Source organism: Neovison vison, chromosome 1, assembly GCF_020171115.1.
Source record: "Neovison vison isolate M4711 chromosome 1, ASM_NN_V1, whole genome shotgun sequence".
Classification (NCBI taxonomy): domain Eukaryota; kingdom Metazoa; phylum Chordata; class Mammalia; order Carnivora; family Mustelidae; genus Neogale; species Neogale vison.
Window position 1 is genome coordinate 208,684,482 of NC_058091.1, and position 18,416 is coordinate 208,702,897.

At 35.1% G+C, this 18,416-nt stretch overlaps 1 protein-coding gene across 6 annotated transcripts in view; it reads right to left on the minus strand.

The window, feature by feature from the left end:
* Window positions 1-18,416, minus strand: part of XRCC4 (X-ray repair cross complementing 4) — a 269,572-nt gene that overhangs the window by 134,720 nt on the left and 116,436 nt on the right. For all 6 annotated transcript variants that reach the window (XM_044266115.1, XM_044266114.1, XM_044266116.1 and 3 more), the window contains exon 6: window positions 17,503-17,609. In XM_044266115.1, coding sequence (XP_044122050.1) covers window positions 17,503-17,609 — 107 coding nt within the window. The remainder of the gene's footprint in view (window positions 1-17,502; window positions 17,610-18,416) is intronic.

Here is an 18,416-nt window from a genome sequence, read left to right on the forward strand (position 1 = left end):
AGAGAGACCTGTCTTCCCCCTACCCCCTTGGAAGAATGGGTTCTCCCTAATGAGACAATCAGCAAGCAAAAGATCAACTTACATTGTTCCAAATTGAGACTTCAACAGTGATGCAGTCAATTTTAACAACAGTAACCTGCTTTTGAGTGTAAGGAGACAGAAGAGTAGAGGAGGCTCTTATTTTCTCTCTGGATTCATTTCCGGAGAAAATCAGAATCAGTTGGGTACTTCCATTTGCCAATAGCACAGACACAGGAATATGTGGTTATCCAAGGCAAAGTTAAGAGAAATCAGTAGAATTTATATTGACCTCAGACTTCTTTACAGATTGATCCTTTCTGTGCATCCAACTTAATTTAAAATTTCTTAATAACTATTTATTTTACAGTATAACAAATGACAAAAAAGCTTTTACTTCAGTATTCTTTACACTAAATCTTGTGAGTTCACCTATATAAAATATTTAAGATTTAACAACCAAATCTAGTTATTAATTAATAGTAAAAGAACCTGAATCAGAGAATGGGTAATTAAATTGCATAGGCTTTGCTGTCACCCACAAGTGAGTTCAAATTTTGGCTGTTTCATCTACTAGTTGTGTAACCTTGGACAAATTACTTAACCTCTCTTCTGAACTGAGAGCTAGAAGGCCTGATATTGATTATGGTCAAGATGAAATGAGATAAATTATGCAAGGCACCTAGCACAGCCTCACACACAGAGCAGCATAAAATCAATGCTGGTTCACTTTCCCATTATTCTTTTTGATCAGAAACTTAGCAGATTCGATGACCTTGGTCTGAACAAAATTTGATTTCAGGAATCCAAGGCACTATGATTTTGATATTGTTTTGAAAGGGTAGACATACTTGGACAAAACTCCACATACTCAGTTCTCTTCAAACTGAAAATATAGTTTCCAATGAAAGTCCTAATGTTTAAACCTGGTCTTTGACCCCACCCCCTGAGAATTATGTGACAGCTTAGCTACTGCTCTTGATTTTTTTGGTTTTAGATAACAGTCTACCAAAGACCTTTGTGGAGCATTCATTAGTAAGACTTTTCATAAATCTTTTATACAAGTATGAGGAAAATTCCCTTTTTAAAAAAAAAAAAAAAGATTTTATTTATTTATTTGACAGAGAGAGAGATCACAAGTAGGCAGAGAGGCAGGCAGAGATGGAAGGGGAAGCAGGCTCCCTGCTGAGCAGAGAGCCTGATGCGGGGCTCGATCCCAGGACACTGAAGGCAGCGGCTTAATCCACTGAGCCACCCAGGCGCCCCAGGACAATTCCCTTTGACAAAACCTGTGGCTACGCATTAAGTACAAACCACCATCATGATGCTGAGTAGCAAAGATGAGTAAACCATTAATTTATCCCTTTTCTTTAGAAATTCACAATCAGGCAAGTACACAACTATCTATAATGACGATGTCTGTTGTGCATTTTTAAATTTATCAGGGATGCAGAACATCTAAAAGGTAATTTTGGTGAAAAGGCTGATGTAGAATATTGTGTTTATTTTTGTGAAAATATTTAATGGGGGTATAATTAGTTTGCCCTCTGGCTTTTAAAATATTCTAGGATATGGTTTCATGGAAAACAAAGTATAATGGGGGATAAAAGTTTTCTTTAGGGTAGTGTCCAACAAACAGAGACTTAAACCAAGCTGGCCTGCAGATAAAAGGAGTGTATTTTGCAGTGAAAGTCATTAAAAACACCTTATTACACGTTGTAAACTCCAATAGCAGAGGGAATTGTGACTCATTTAAACTCTAACAAATGACCAATCCACGTAAGTGGGTCTCACAGGCAGTTTATAATCAATCATAGTCAATGAATCTATGAGTAAGTGGCATGCCAGCCAAAGAACAGAATGAATGGAGTCTTTTAGGCTCATTGGGATATAACACAACATTTAAATAAGTGTTACGAAGCTTAGGGAAAAACAACTAGTATAAATTATCCTTTATCCTTCTGAAATAGGGAGGAAATTGTGCCAAATAAAAGTCATAACTGCAGGGCTTTGTTTAGCAATATGATGATGCTAAAATAAACTCTGAGGCAGTCCTGAAGCTATGCCAAATAATAATGATAGAAGTCCAAATGTGTCAACATTTTACTAACAGTATTTAAACAACATGGCAGGTAAAATGAATTATAAATTATAATCCAATTTAAGCTGCATTTATTGTGTTCTTCTCAAATATATTCACTTACACTGCAATGGAGACATTCACTACTTCATGAACAAATGCTAGCAATCCTACTGTGTGCAAGGCACTATGCTTGGTGATGCAGGAAGAACACTAAATAAACTAACTTTTAGAATAGAGAGAACAAAAAGTATAGGAAACAAAGAAAACTATCTATAAAGTTCTTTGGAATCAATATATTCCTAAATAAAAGAGTAACATCAATAACAAGTGCAAATACTTTCACATTTATTATTGATGTAAGGCTTCCAGAGTCCCTGCCTGACACAGAGATAAGAAACAGGTATTCTATCCACAATAATAAAGAGAAGATTAGACATGAGCTCTCAGATCATTCTAAATCTTTTCCATTAAAATAGGCTATGCTAGCTCTCCTTACAGACATGTACTTTATTTTCATGATGCTAACATTCAAATAAGGAAGTAGGAGTGGAATGTGGTACCATCTAAACCATGTGGGTTATTACAATTTATGTGATACTTAAACAAGAAGAACAATTCACAAACAATTCTAGGCCAGAAAGAAATTCTTATCAAAAGATCAATTTTCCTCTTCAGAATTAGAAAGAGCTAGTGATTCAAGAGATGTCAAATTTTCCTTCTAACAGAGAATGCAGGTTAGTTCTTAAAGTATTTAATTTTTTTGTTCCTAAATAAGCATGAGGTGAAGCAAGAGAAAGATGCTACTAAAATGGTGGCATCTTCATTTTATGTATTTAAAACAATACACTTCTTCTTTTTTTTTTTTTTAAGATTTTATTTATTTATTTGACAGACAAAGATCACAAGTAGGCAGAGAGGCAGGCAGAGAGAGAGGAGGAAGCTGGCTCTCTGCAGAGCAGAGAGCCCGACGTGGGGCTCGATCCCAGGACCTTGGGACCATGACCCGAGCTGAAGGCAGAGGCTTTAACCCACTGAGCCACCCAGGCGCCCCTAAAACAATACACTTCTTATCCTGAGTTTCTGCCAATCACACTCTTTGCAACATAAGCTACAAGAACTCAGCTTTGAAAATAGTCTTTTCAAATGACAGCATGTCTACAGAAGTTCTCCATATAGCTATCAGATGTTATTTTTCCTTTTGTTTATCACTGAGTTTAAAAGAAAGGTTGTCAATTAAAAAGCAATTATAGGGGCGCCTGGGTGGCTCAGTGGGTTAAGCTGCTGCCTTCGGCTCAGGTCATGATCTCAGGGTCCTGGGATCGAGTCCCGCATCGGGCTCTCTGCTCAGCAGGGAGCCTGCTTCCCTCTCTCTCTCTCTCTGCCTGCCTCTCCATCTACTTGTGATTTCTCTCTGTCAAATAAATAAATAAAATCTTTAAAAAATAAATAAAAAGCAATTATATTTTTAAAAGAAATTATTCATTATTCTTGATTTCCATTTTAATACTTTGCACACACAATGTCTTAAAGATATTAGTCACATGAATGCTAACTCTAATGGTAACAAAGTCTAATTTTCTTTCTCTTTGAAAAGCTCTACCATAGTATAGCAGAGAAAGAGCTTGATCTCCATGTGGAAAATCATGAAAAAGAATGTCAGAGTTTTTAAAAAGAAAGTCACATTAATTAGCCTTTGAAATTTATTATTTTTATTATTTACCTGCCAAGAGCTTTGTCAGGTAAACTCAACCTACTTATTATTTTTTAAATCTCTCAAAAATTGGTACTACTCAAAATTTTATTTTAAAATATAAAATTAGCTAACTTCATAATTTTGTACTTCCTAATTAAGAATGTCACAAATATCTCTAAAACAGAGTAACCAAACAAAAGGGAATAAATAAAAGATTAATGCACAGAGCAATGTAAAGGAGCCTCTACTTCAGTAAACTTCATTTATTAAAGACCTAATTTAATATTAATGAAATTAATTCCAGTATAGAAGGTCAAATTAAAAAGCAAAGTATATCAAATATTGTTATGCGCTTTAATTTTCAATAATCTCACGTTCTGTTGAAAATAAATTAGCTTTCTAATAATGCAAATGTTGAATTGTGGAAAATAGTGCATGTTGTAGTCCTCATTTAATCAGATTGAAAATGCATACTAATTACCATATTAAAGACTCAACTATTTAGAGTAAAAGAAATATGTTTAATTTTATTAACTCAGTACTTTCTGAACTTATTTGGTCATAAAAATCATTTTTAGCAAAGAATACTTTAACATTTGTCTCCTGGAATACTGTTTTAATGAATGAATATAACTTCTCATAAGATATTTCTCCAGTTCAAACTTACCTTCCTATTAGTACTCAATTTAAAAAAATTTTTTTTGAAATAAAAACCACTCAAACTATATTCAAAACAATGCATATAGCATCATAAAGCAACATTTTCAGAATCCACCCTTGGTCTCCTGAAAGGAGTAACAGTAATAGAGTTGTCCCTGATATCCCATCATCACCACTGTCCCTAATAGTATTTAAACAACATGGCAGGTAAAATGAATTAAAAATTATAATCCAATTTAAACTGCATTTATTGTGTTCATCTCAAATATATTCAATTATACTGCAATGGAGACATTCACTACTTCATGAACAAATGTTAGAAATCCTACTGTGGAGCGCCTGGGTGGCTCAGTGGGTTAAGCCGTTGCCTTCGGCTCAAGTCATGATCTCAGGGTCCTCGGATCGAGTCCCGCATCGGGCTCTCTGCTCAGCAGGGAGCCTGCTTCCTCCTCTCTCTCTCTGCCTGCCTCTCTGCCTACTTGTGATCTCTCTCTGTCAAATAAATAAATAAAATCTTTAAAAAAAAAAAAAAAAGAAATCCTACTGTGGATTTTTAATCCCAGGAGTTTTAACAACCTCTGGGTCACCAAATTTGTATCATAATAATTGGATCATAATGTCTGAGAGTATTGTAAAACCTTATTTTTTATATTTTAAACTATAAACTTAAATATATATATTTATATATAAAATGATAATACTTTATGAGGTCTAAAATACATGGCAAATTGAAATGTATGTTACAATAATGCAAAAAAGTTAAGTGGACTTAAAGTGTCCAATGGCCTAGCATTATCTAGGGAGCATGAAAGTTAAATTAATGTGGGACTTAATAGGTCATGGATGTTTGCTGCAACTCAAGGATTCTTGTCACTAAAACAAGAATAAATAAATCTGTAAGTAACAAGTTAATAAAGAGAAAGAATAATGAGAAAAGAAAGACCATTAGAAAGCTACTCCTGGGACGCCTGGGTGGCTCAGTTGGTTAAGCAGCTGCCTTCGGCTCAGGTCATGATCCCGGCGTCCTGGGATCGAGTCCCACATCAGGCTCCTTGCTCTGCAGGGAGCCTGCTTCTCCCTCTGACTCTGCCTGCCACTCTCTCTGCTTGTGCTCGCACTCGCTCTACCTCTCTCTCTGATAAATAAATAAATAAAAACAAAATCTTTAAAAAAAAAAAAATTAGAAAGCTACTCCTAAATATGTACGTAACTGCATCAACTATAAATGGAGTAAACACTCCAATTAAAATACAAAGATTATTAGGCTGGGTTTAAAAAACAACTATAGATTTTAAATATATAAAAGTTGAAAGTAGAGGAGCAAAAAAAGATGAAAAAGATATACCATGTAGTAAACATCAAGAAAAAGAGACCTGGTATAACTATACTGTTAAGAGACACAGAGAATTTTAAGGGAAAGCAGTAGTAGACCAACAAGAGAGATATTTCACAATAGTAAGAAAAAGTCAATTAACCAAAAAGATAAAACAATGTTAAATTTATACCCACCAAATAATACATAAATAGTATATAGTGTAAAGTCTTTAAACTTAATCTTTAAACTGTTAAAACTATATTTTTATATTTTAAAACTATATATTTCTCTATTTTTAAAATGTCTACATGGGCATTTTGGTAGTATTATTTAATATTTACTTAGCATCTCTATAACAGCCTTTTAATCAAGGACTAAATACAAATCACTGTTCTGCCTTATGTGCTTTGCCATCAAGTCATAATAAACCTCCAACACAGATATGAACATTCCCATTCATCTTAATGGTGCATTAATGACACCAAGCTATATTTTTGTGTACCTACACCATTAAGTAAGAAATCAAGGAAGCCATATATTCCACCCTTTCTTTTTTAGGAGCCTTTAATCATTTTACAAAAACAAAGGCATCAAATGATTTAAATGTAAAATTAAAGAGAACTCTTAGATTTAAAAAAAAAATAAGGTGGTTCTACTAAGTAAAAAGAACCTTTAGCACAAGAAGAGTTCTCGGACTGCCTGGATTAGAACCCCAGTTCTATAATTTACTAGCTGTGTTACCTTAGACAAGTTTTCTAATTTTTCTGTGCCTCAATTCTCTCAGCTGTAAAATGGTGATGGTAACAGTATATACTTCAAAGGTATATACTCCAAGTATATATTTAAATTCTGTTAGATGAAGTAATGCATCCAAGAATGAACTAACACATCTAAGAAACCTAGAATACACTCAGGCACCCATATAAATACTTAAGTAACCGAGTTTATAGTAGTTACAGTGCTGGTGATGACATTACTGTAACAGTGGTGGTGGAACCATGACAGAACAATGAAAGTAACAGCAATAGCAACTGTAATAGTAAAGGAGGAGGAGGAACAATTAGCAGAATTAGTAGCAGAATTAGAATTAGAAGAACTAATCAAACTAGTTATCATTGTCAGAAAAATCATCATTTTCCAAGGGTCACAAACTCAAATTATTTCCAGGATTCATGCAAATGACATCAATGAATAAAATGAGCCTGATCAAATACAAAAGGAAGTGTTAAAAAACAGAAATCTAGGAAACTATGTCCTATATAAATGCAATCAGATTACTTAACAAAGGAAAAACAAAGTATGTGACCTAAATCAACAGTTACAATCTCTGTACAGTCCAAGTTATTCATTTAAAAAAAAACCAGTATTGTTAATACAGCTAGCCATTGTGTTTTTATGCTTGTGAAGTCACAGACAGCAGTACTCTAAGTTCTTTTTTTTGTTCAGTCATCCCCCAAATTACAACTACCCCCACAAAATGCTGAATGTCCCAGATGTGTGTTTGCACCTATTTCTCAATGCACTGAGTTTTACCACAAGGCTTGAAACTGGCACTCGGGGTCTCGCTTTGATTCCTTCTTCTGCCCACCCCACTTGTAACAGTGCTCTTTCATGACACCACATATTCGGACTCTACTCAGCGAGCCTGGTGATATGCATCCTTTACACATACCCAAGCCCTCCAGAGTGAAGCTTCAGCAAGCATCATGTCAATGTTGGTGGGCTGGCAACATTCCAGAACCTCATCACTAGTAAACTCTATCCTTTTGATCTTAAATATGGCTTATAAATGATATTGATGAGTTGGTACAAGGAACCAGATGTGCTGTTTGTGGTGGAGACCCCTGTCACAATCACAAAGAGACAAGAATCCTCTGTATTACATGATAGACATGCAGCTGATTTAGAGATTATTGCTGCATTACCCTACCTCTTGTCTCAACTGGGTCGTGGTTGCAGTTAAACAGGATCAATAAAAATGTTTAGCCTCATTTTCCTATGACAAAGATGATTCAGGCTTTCTTAAGTTTGTTTTACTACAACCAATCAAAAAACAGTAAATAAATTAAAAAGTGTAAAACCCTTTGCATTTCTTAGACATAAATACTCAATTACACCCATAGTCATCTACACCCGCCTAAAGATCTTACGGCTTTACATTAACAGCTTCACAAAAACTTGGTAGTACAATTTGATTACATTTTCACAGTAATATACATCTATCATAGCATCATAAAATCAACCTGAAATGGAACCTTTTAGAACACCAAGATCAGCACATCAAATAGAAATGTGTGAATCATGTGTAGAATTTTAAACTTCCTATTAAACACATGTAAATGAGTAAAAAAGAAAATGAAGGTAATATTAATAATATATTTAACTCAATATATCCAAAAATAATTATTTCAAGATTTAATTACTATAGAAATATATTAATGAGACACATTGCTTCTTTTTTCATACTAAGTTTTTGAAATCCAATATTTGGTTTATACTTATAAGTACAGTTCAACTTGGACAAGTCACATTTCCAGTGTTCAACAGTCTCACATCACTAGTGCCTAACTGACTGAACAGTACAGAGCAGCTCTTGACAAAACCCAAACCAATGAACTGACAGAGGGTGATTTAGTTTCTGCCTGAAAGTTATTTTCCCCTCTTCTCATCTTCTTTTGTTCTAAGGTGCAGTTTCCTTTTAACATGTCTTATTCCATCTTTTCTTGGTTTAAATACCATTCTCCTAAGGTCAATGATGCTGAATCATTTTTGGAATATACTCCCTATTGAAAATATATAAAAATTTGAACCTTGCTCTAGAAAAGTGTACTTGTGCATTTGTAATGAGATGAACTGTGTCCCTCCCAAAAAGACATTTTGGGGTCCTAATCCCTGGTGCTGAAGAATGTGGAATTCTTATGGGCAAACAGAGGATTCACCAAGGTATTCAACTGAGGTTACAGGCATGGGCCCTACCCAGTGGGACTGCTGTCCTTACAAAAAAGGGAAATTTCGATGCAACACTGAAAGGGACAGTGATGTGAAGAAACAGAGGGAGAAGATGGCTTTCAACAAGACAAGGAGAGAGGCCTGGACAGAGTCTTCCCTCCTGGCCCTCAGAAAGAATCAACCTTGTTAACATCTTGACTTGGGACTTCTAGCCTCCAGAAGTGTGGGACAATATATTTCTGTTGTCTAAGCTACCCAATTTGTGATACTGAGTTATACCAGCCCAACAAACTAATACATGCATTTATGTATAAAACTTTATATATAACTCCAAAGGGTTCAAAGATCCCCTTGTTAACTACTTAAGAACCAGAGGTTAAGAATGCACTTGAGATTAGAACAAACCAAATTAAATAGCATTTAAGTAGTGTTTTCTGTCAACTGTTAATATTAATTTTATCAGTCAACATTTGTCCTAAGTCCATTCTCAGATCAGTACTCTTACTACAACAGTGGCAAAAATATAATTTTTAAGCCATCTTCAGAATCCTGAAAGTTACTCACTGCACATTCTGAGGTTTAATATTCACATGGGTTCATGCTATATTTTAAGTATATATCCTTGATTATATGATCCATTACCCCTATTTAGTACATGTCCTTGTAAAATATGGACATAGACTGTTTTGGAAAAATATTTGTTCTCTTTAGAGTCTTCTACTTTTTTGACCTTATTTATATATGAATCAAAATGGTTTAAAGCAGGATTTCTCACATAGGGCGCATGGCATAATAACTTCCACTGACAAAGTTCCTAAGGTCTTGTAAGTTTGAGAAACATTTCATAGTACATTCTACCTTTCATTACTATCTTCATTAGCATATTAAAGACCCTGAGAAGCTATGAAGAAAAGAAAAAAATGAGTAAGTGATCACATAATTTTTCTCTTACAACATATTACCCATTGAAACAGCAGGTGGATGAATACTTAGGTGAAGTCACCATACTCTGTAAAATCCTAGTCTTAGATGCTTGGAACAAGACGGTACAATTATAGCCACACAGCAGGCTGACTTTAGGTTGGTAGATTGACTGGTCCAACGCACTTAGCCACTGCAGCCAAGAACGTTACTTTCACCAACATTGCCAAATGTGGGTATTCTTCTCCACACTGAGTGAGCCTTTTTTGACCCAGACCTAATGGTTGCCAGTCCTCACAGCCTCCCAGGTCCTGACAGGACTTCCATACTGAACAAACTCAAGGAATGTGGGAGAGGGCAAGGAAGAAGTGCACAGGACAGCAGTGAGGGCGGCCCTAGGCAAGAAGTGCACAGATTCCCAGTTCTTATTGGAATTTCAGCAATTTTTCAAGGATAAATACCTCTTCTATTGTTCTTTGCCTTCCTTACTTGCCTTAGCATTTCAGTGAATTGCTTCTTGGCCTCCTGGCTAAGATCAAGTGCAGAGTACCTCAATGTTTGCTTGTTTCTTTTTTGTCAGTTTATAGTTATTTTGGGGGGAGATTACCTAGCCTTCTCATTCATCCATAGGCAGAAATAAATATTCTTAACAGAATTTCTTTCTGTCTTTCCAAGAATATATATATAAAGGTATAGAAATAATTGCCTAGAAGGGCATATCAAAGTTTTATTTTAATAGTATAGTATAGAAAAATTATCACAGATTACTGCAAATCTTTCATATATTTGAGATTCTTATGTAGATAAATACTAAGTCAAAACCTGAAGCAATTAATACAGAGGGAGTGAGAGAAGTCAGACAGAAAAAGATAAATACTATATGATATCACTTATATACAGAATCTAAAAAGGCCAAATTCACACACAAAAAAAGTAGAATAATAGTTGATAGGGGCTAGGGCAAGGGAATTGGGGAGATACTTAAGGGTACAAACTTGCAGCTAGGTAGATAAATAAGTCTTTAAGATCTAATGCCCAGCTTAGTGATTATAGGCAACAATACTGTATTACAACATCAAAGTTCCAAAGAGTCTAGACCTTAAATGTTCTCACCACAAAAAAGAAATGATAAATATGTGATACAGTAGAGGTGTTAGCTAATGCTACTGTGGTTATCATATTGTAATATACAACTGCATCAAATCAACACATTGTACACCTTAAACTTACACAATGTTGTATGTCAATTATATCTAAATAGAAAAAATATACAAGGAATAACCTCAATAGAAATATGCATATTCTGGGGGCATCTGGGTGGCTCAGTCATTAAGTGTCTGCCTTTGGCTCCGGTCATCATCCCAGGGTTCTGGGTTTGAGCCTCACATCAGGCTCTCTGCTGGGCAGGAAACCTGCTTCTCCCTCTCCCACTCCCCCTGATTGTGTTCCCTTTCTCGCTGTCTCTCTCTGTCAAATGAATAAATCTTAAGGAAGGAAGGAAGGAAGAAAGGAATATAGATGGATGTGTATTTTGGAATTTCCTCCATAACTATGTATCATGAAGTCTTGTTTTTTAATCTGAGGATGTTGCCTGTCTTTCTGGAGAATTTATGTACAAATAGATTCTCCTCTTCAATACAGAAAGTGTTCTCATCACCCTATTGCATTAATTGCAATCTCCTCTGTGTGAACAAATTTCCAAAGTTTTTAAAAATATCTCAAAAAGAAATGTGTAACTGTGATTTACTACTATAGGAGGCAAGTATTTTCTCGTTCTTTCTGTCTCATTCTTTCAGCAGTAATATATTTAAACTTCGTAGGCCTCTGTTTCTTCATCTGAAAAATGACAGGCTTGAATTAGATGATCCAGAACTGTATGAGATCTAGATCTCTGAAGAACATAGTATCATTCCTGAGCAATGCTGCTTATGTATAATTGCTACGAAATACACTCAAATTGCTCTTCTGGTTTTTGTGAAAGGTTTCACTAAATCAAGCTTTTTATTAAGAATTTGTAAATAAATGAGTCTATGATAAACAAGTTGGATAAGATTAAGGGAATAATCTGTAATTCTAAAGTTGAATTTCTGACTAATCTCTTTGGCAGTACATGTTGTTACCCCTTCTGTGAGTAGACATTCACTGTTTGAAGCAACAAGCTCTTTGATACTTAGAAATTTTGGATTCTGTTCTATTTTTAAAAGCTACTATATCAGTATTCATTGACTCTTTGACATAGCCATTCATTTATTTTCTAAAAGGCTATTCTATAATCACACTTCCTTTCAGGAAGCCCACCAACTAAGTAGAAGCCTAAATTACTGATAGCAGTAATACAGGGGACTTCCTGTTGGTAAAGAATCAAGACTAATTAAACCAATGTGCTAAATCCCAGGCTAATAATTATGCAGATGAGTGATAGAAAGCTTATTTTTATTTGTTTTTAGTGGTTGTGCACTTTTAAAATGAAGAAGAATAAAACATTTTAACTCACTGAGCCACCCAGGTGCCCTAAAACATTTTACAATAAGTATTTTTCATATTTATACTTTTAGCAAGGCTAATTTAATTGGTCTCTAATTTTGAGAAATATTGTCAATTTCTACTAATAAAGTTATAATATAAAAATATTATCTTAATTAAAAATAAATAATTTGAAATAATTAAGGAGACATTAAAATAATTCCTCTTGTAAAAGCTAATTAGGAACCAATTAAGCATAAGTTTTCAAAATGCTTCACAGGAAAGATCCTATTTCAATGAAATAAGCCCAATCTTTGTACTAAATATTCACCCACATTCTGAATTATGCTAACACTAAGAAATGTTTTATAATAATGGTTAAAATTCTTGGAATATTCATATACATTTAAGAATTATTTTCACATACAATTCTACTATTATTACAGCATCAAAATGGTTATAAACATGAAAAACTACATAACCATAAATTAATTTTTAGGCTATGGCAGATATTTTGGGGGCAAATAAAAGGCCATGGATGCACTGCTAGACGTTTTGGCACTCAGATGCTATACTAATTACACTTCTCTCTCTTTTTATTTTGGTGAGGTTCCCAGGAGACCTACTTCAATCTGAAGTTTCTCCAAAGACATGGACATCAGGTGTTACCTTGATTTGTATCCAAAGAAACAGAAGATTTCCTGTAGAAAAGGTTGTTTTACTATATCTATAAAAACCCAACATGGTTATCTTTCCATTCAATGAAAAAACATAACAAAAAACAAAAACAAAACAACACTGGAGGTAGGACTAATCCAGAAAAACCAGGAAATCCTGAGAGCCACAAGGAGTTACACAACTAGGTGAGAGCGCAAGTAATTCATCCTCCTCGGTAATCCAGGGGTTGAGCTATAAACAGAGACCAGCTCATCTATCATAATCTTAATCTGAAACAAAGTTAAATACCTATGAACTCCAAAACTTTAGTATGCAGTAACAATTTCTTTCTTTCTTTTTTTTTTTTTTTTAAAGATTTTATTTATTTAACAGAGACACAGCAAGAGAGGGAACAGAACACAAGCAGGGGGAGTGGGAGGCAGAGAGGGAGAAGCAGGCTTCCTGCTGAGCAGAGAACCCGATGCGGGGCTCGATCCCAGGACCCTGGCATCATGACCTGAGCCAAAGGCAGATGCTTAACCGACTGAGCCACTCAGGCGCCCCAACAATTTATTTCTTAAACTAAGTCTGTAACACCATTGTTACCTATCTAGAAATTCTGGAAGTTAAGACCTACAGAAAGTAAATCTTGTTTTATGTATTTACAGAAAAGTATAAAATGTAGTTGTGGGTGGTACAGACTGTGATGTTCAAGTCTCAGAATACTTCGGAGATCTCCTTTTAGCTAACCAACTTTAAACAAATTTAGAGGCTTTTCATAATATATGGTATAATACATATGAACATGGCATAGTTTATTAGAGTACTGTCTGTCATCAGTTATTTCCTCAACAACTCTAATGATGGGGGGAAATTTAAAACTTTGGAGAAAAAAAAATAATAAAATAGATTGCCCATACATAAAGTAGTTACCTGCCTATTTCCTGTAAACTACGATATCCTTATTGTACATCTGGATATATGTATGAAAAAAAGCAGAACTTTTCCTTAAATGAATGTTTGAAATCACTAAATGATCTGGTCTCACTAAATTATTATAATGCAGGAATGAGTCATTAGGAAATTCGATGGTTTTTTTACAATTAATGATGAACACACATTTACATAATAGAAATGACTACCAAGTTAAACATTTAGCCATTTAAATAAATGACTTACTGAAAGAATAAATGTATTAAATCACATTAGTTTTTTCCTCTTGTTCTTATCATAGGGAAAGCCCACATGAACCTGCACTACCTAAAATAAATTCAAATATTTACTTATACAATAAGAATAGGTAATTCATTATCAAGATGGCAGAATAAGTTCAGGAAGAAACCTTCATTGCTCTGATCCAGATACACAGTAATAGTCTATAATATACCAAAAGACGAAGCTATTATTAAATATATAAACAGATTTCCCATAGACTAAGAGTATAATTTTGTCTCTGTAAAAGAATGAATTATATTTAAAAAAAAAAGAATGAATTATAGAATCTGGTAAGCTAAAAAGAAGCTTACTCTGTTGTTTAACACTTAAAATGTTTTTCCTCAGATGTATGGAATCCAGTTCTTATTCAATACCAAGCATTTTAGATCTGAGGTTCTTTTTTTTTCCCCCCTCCAAACTTCAGTTTCCTGAATATTTCTTACTGAAGCAGAAGGAAAGGATAGTTAAAATTTTGAATAAAAATGTTCTCAATTCTTGAAATCAAAACCTGCCAAAAGCAAGTTAAGCGCAAAGAAAAAAATAAAAGAATCAGAGACCTATATGTCAAGTATGTAGTGAACTAGATTTGAGTTAAAGAAAATAACGCCATGTAAAAGAAAAAATGTACAATGAACTAAACATTTTTGAAGAGAAGAGAAATTTAGCCAGATTTAAAATAGTACAATTGTAGGAATACTTTGCCTAAAATAGAACACATACAGGACCTCATTCTCATATACCTATTATTTAACCATATATTTTCTTTTCAACAATAATTTTCATCTACTTCAAAGGTTGGTGAGACACTCTGAATAAGGAACAAAATCAAAGATCATTATATTTAATAAAAATTTTGAACATTTAGATTTTTGGAAAGAGTACAGATTCCCTTTTTAGGGAGATTTCAATTACATTTGATTATTAAAGAATGACTTCATTTTATATTGGATCACTAATGTAAAACAAGCATTGCTTCCAAATGTTAACTCTGCTGTGCAAAAGTGAGAGTGTATATGATTGTGTGATCCAGTTCAAACCTAATTAGAATCTGATTAATCAACCAACTAAAGTAATCAATATCATGAAATTTCCATGACCCCAATCACATAATCACTTCCTATGTCTTCTCCATTTATTCTATTTTCTTGCCTGTCTTTATGGAAAGTGCCCATGCTCCTAGCTAACCAAATCCTGCCACTTGTCCATTCGACCCCATCTTCACTTACAAGAAACAGCATTCCAGCAATTTCAGCAACATTCCCCCTCTTTCCTTACTTACTCCCACCAATATGCAAACATGGTGTTCTTTCTCTCATCTAAGACAAAGGTGAGAGAAAAAAAAAAACCTCTTGGCCCCATGCACCCTTCAAGCAGCTTCCCAGGTTTCCTCTTCTATACAGTAAAACTTGCTAAAAAGTGTTGCTTAGGCTTCTTGTTTCTTCCCAGTTCTCTCCTCTCATCTTTTTGGAACCTCCTATTTCTGCTACCCCACTGAAAATGTTTTATTAAGATCCCCAGCAACACCTGTGTGTCCTACCACGTTCACCTGCCTGGCTGCTCCCTCTCAGCCTTTGCTGGTCTCCTCACTCTACACATTCAAGTATACAAGGGCAGAGTCCTTGATCACTACCCTTTTCTATCTTCTCTATCTCCCTTGATAGCTCAGCTGGCTTTATTTTTTTTTTTAAAGATTTTATTTATTTATTTGAGAGAGAGAGATAGTGAGAGAGAGCATGAGCGAGGAGAAGGTCAGAGAGCGAAGCAGACTCCCCATGGAGCTGGGAGCCTGATGTGGGACTCGATCCCGGGACTCCAGGATCACGCCCTGAGCCGAAGGCAGTCGTCCAACCAACTGAGCCACCCAGGCGTCCCTCAGCTGGCTTTAAATGCCTCTTTACTTAAACATCTTCAGCAGGAAGCCCTCTCCCTAACTCCAAATTTGTATACCCAACTCCCTACTTAATATCTCAGAATTAAGTTTTATAAAACTGAGTTCCTAACCCTCCTCTTCCATACTCTCATAATTCAGTAAGTCAGCTGCATGCCTTCAGTATTCAATCCAAAACACTTATCATGATTGGTGTATGCCTGTCTCTCAGTACGATACCTACTTCATCAACAATATGTTGCCTCTAGACATATCTAGAATCTGCCCCTTGTTCACCATCTTCACTGCTGTCACTCTGGTCTAAGCCGCTCACGTCCTTCATGCTTTGTTCAACCAGCTTTCCACTCTCTATCTTCTTCTGCGCTTACCACACTATGTATACTCTATTCTCAACATAACAGTCAGATTAATCCTGCTAAAACTGTAAGTCAGGATCACATCACTTGATGTTCGAAACCTTCTAAACAGTTTCCAGTGCAGTTGAAAGCAAACCTTGAAATCCTTACAATAGCCTATAAGGCCCTACACATGATATGCCCTCTCTCTGACCTCATATCTCCATTCTCCCTATCTCTATCATCCTACTGTAACCGTACCTCCCTCCATGCTATTGCTTAAACACATCAATAAAAAGTTGATGAAAGCTCCCACATAGGGGTCTTTGTACTAACTGCTTTTTTTCTGCCTAGCATGCTCATCCCACAGAGAGATGTGTCACCAAGGCCTTTTCTGGTGCCCTGGCTAAAATTATAACCTTTATCCTACTTCCACCCTGACATTTTCTATTATCTTTCCCTGGTGTATTTTTCTCTTCAGCATTTATCATTATTTAATATAGCTTATATTCAATTTATTCATCTTGTTATTGTCTGTTTCCCTGACTAGAATGCATAAACTGCAAGAAAACAAAAATACATTTGTTTTTTGCTCTCCAACAGAGAATAGTTTCTGGTACCTAAGAGACACTCAGAAAACATTTGCTAAATAAATGAATCAAGCATTTATTTTGAGAACACTAGGCTTCTGCCAGAACCACGTAAGTGTAAGATGAGTTCAGAGACTCTTGCATCTAGGAAATCTATAAATATTTAGAAATATTATTCATGGATTTAGATCTGAGGGACTGAGTAAGGCTCAGGTACTTTAACACAAACTGCTATTTCCCCTTCTGTTCCCCCTCACCCATCTCCCCCTACTAAAATCCCTATTCTGAGTAGTGAAAGAAGGCTCAACCTCAAGACAACCTGAAGCATTGTAGATCGCCCCACTCCTTGCCCATCCATAGCTCTAGCTGGATAAGATCTCACATGTTAAAGGCCACCAACTTTGAACTAGACAGAACTAGCATGAACATATACATATCTTGCTTATTCCTCATCTACCCTTATTTAAAAGGAGATAGCATGCCTTGGGGGGGGTGTGTGTGTGTGTGTGCTTGCTTGTTTTATTGCTAATGAGTTGCGGCACTGTATAATAAATATAACTTTTAACATTAAGTACTTGAGGTTCTAAACTAAAAACCCTGAAGAATTTTTGTAGAAAAGACCTTTTTCATAACATTTTTCATTACAGTTTATTATCTTTAGAATAATAAGCCCAAGTGAGATCTCCAACAAAGGAAATGAATGCACTCCTCTTACTTGGAGATAACGCACAGCGATCAGGCAAGTTTTCACTCTCCTCATCAGTGCTTTCATCATAGATTGCATCCCTGTCAGCAGACATTTCAGAATGTGTTGTGGTTTCCCTAGAAACAGAGAAAGGTAGAATTATAAATTTTTGGCTCACCCCTGGCTAGGTATCAAATTCACCAGTAAGTAATTATAGAAAATATCCCTGGAAAAATACTTTAAACAAACACATACTGAAACATACATGATTAAGATGAAAGCATTTTATAAAGACTATACGTTAACTCTCTTAAGAATAAGTTTCCCTTCTACTTAATTTAAATGTGGTTTAGTGCTCACTATAATCAACTCTTCAATCAGTTTCTTATCATCTTATTCATCTATCAAAATACTATTCTTCTGGATTATTTTCTGAGGACCACAGAGTGTTCAGTATTTTACTGATCTCAAAGCAGTTCTGCCTTGCTTTTGATTGTCCCCAAATTTTCAGAGAGGCACCCTTCTTCTTACCATGAAGATGCCAAGTAAAGCACAGAGAGTTTACAGGACTTGTCCAAAGTCATGTACTAACAGGTATCAGTGCCAGACAGCACCCGAACGAGGACCATCTGACATCAAATGTTATATTCTTCATATGATGCCATTAGTAAATCTTTGTGTTCTCTCGGATTCGGGCAAAAGATGCAAACCTGGATCCACTAAAATAATTAAGTGGATAAATAAAGTAGTAAAACAATAAAAATCAGACTAAAATAATTATAATTGTCTAAACCATACCAGCTATAAGTCACCTGTGATTCTTCCTTAAAAATCAAGGATTTTTAATGGCTACTCACCATTCTCAGAACCACTTGATTCTAAAAGTAACCACTCCTTAGACACCAATATTACAAATGTGTACTCAACTCTGCAGTTTTACAGAA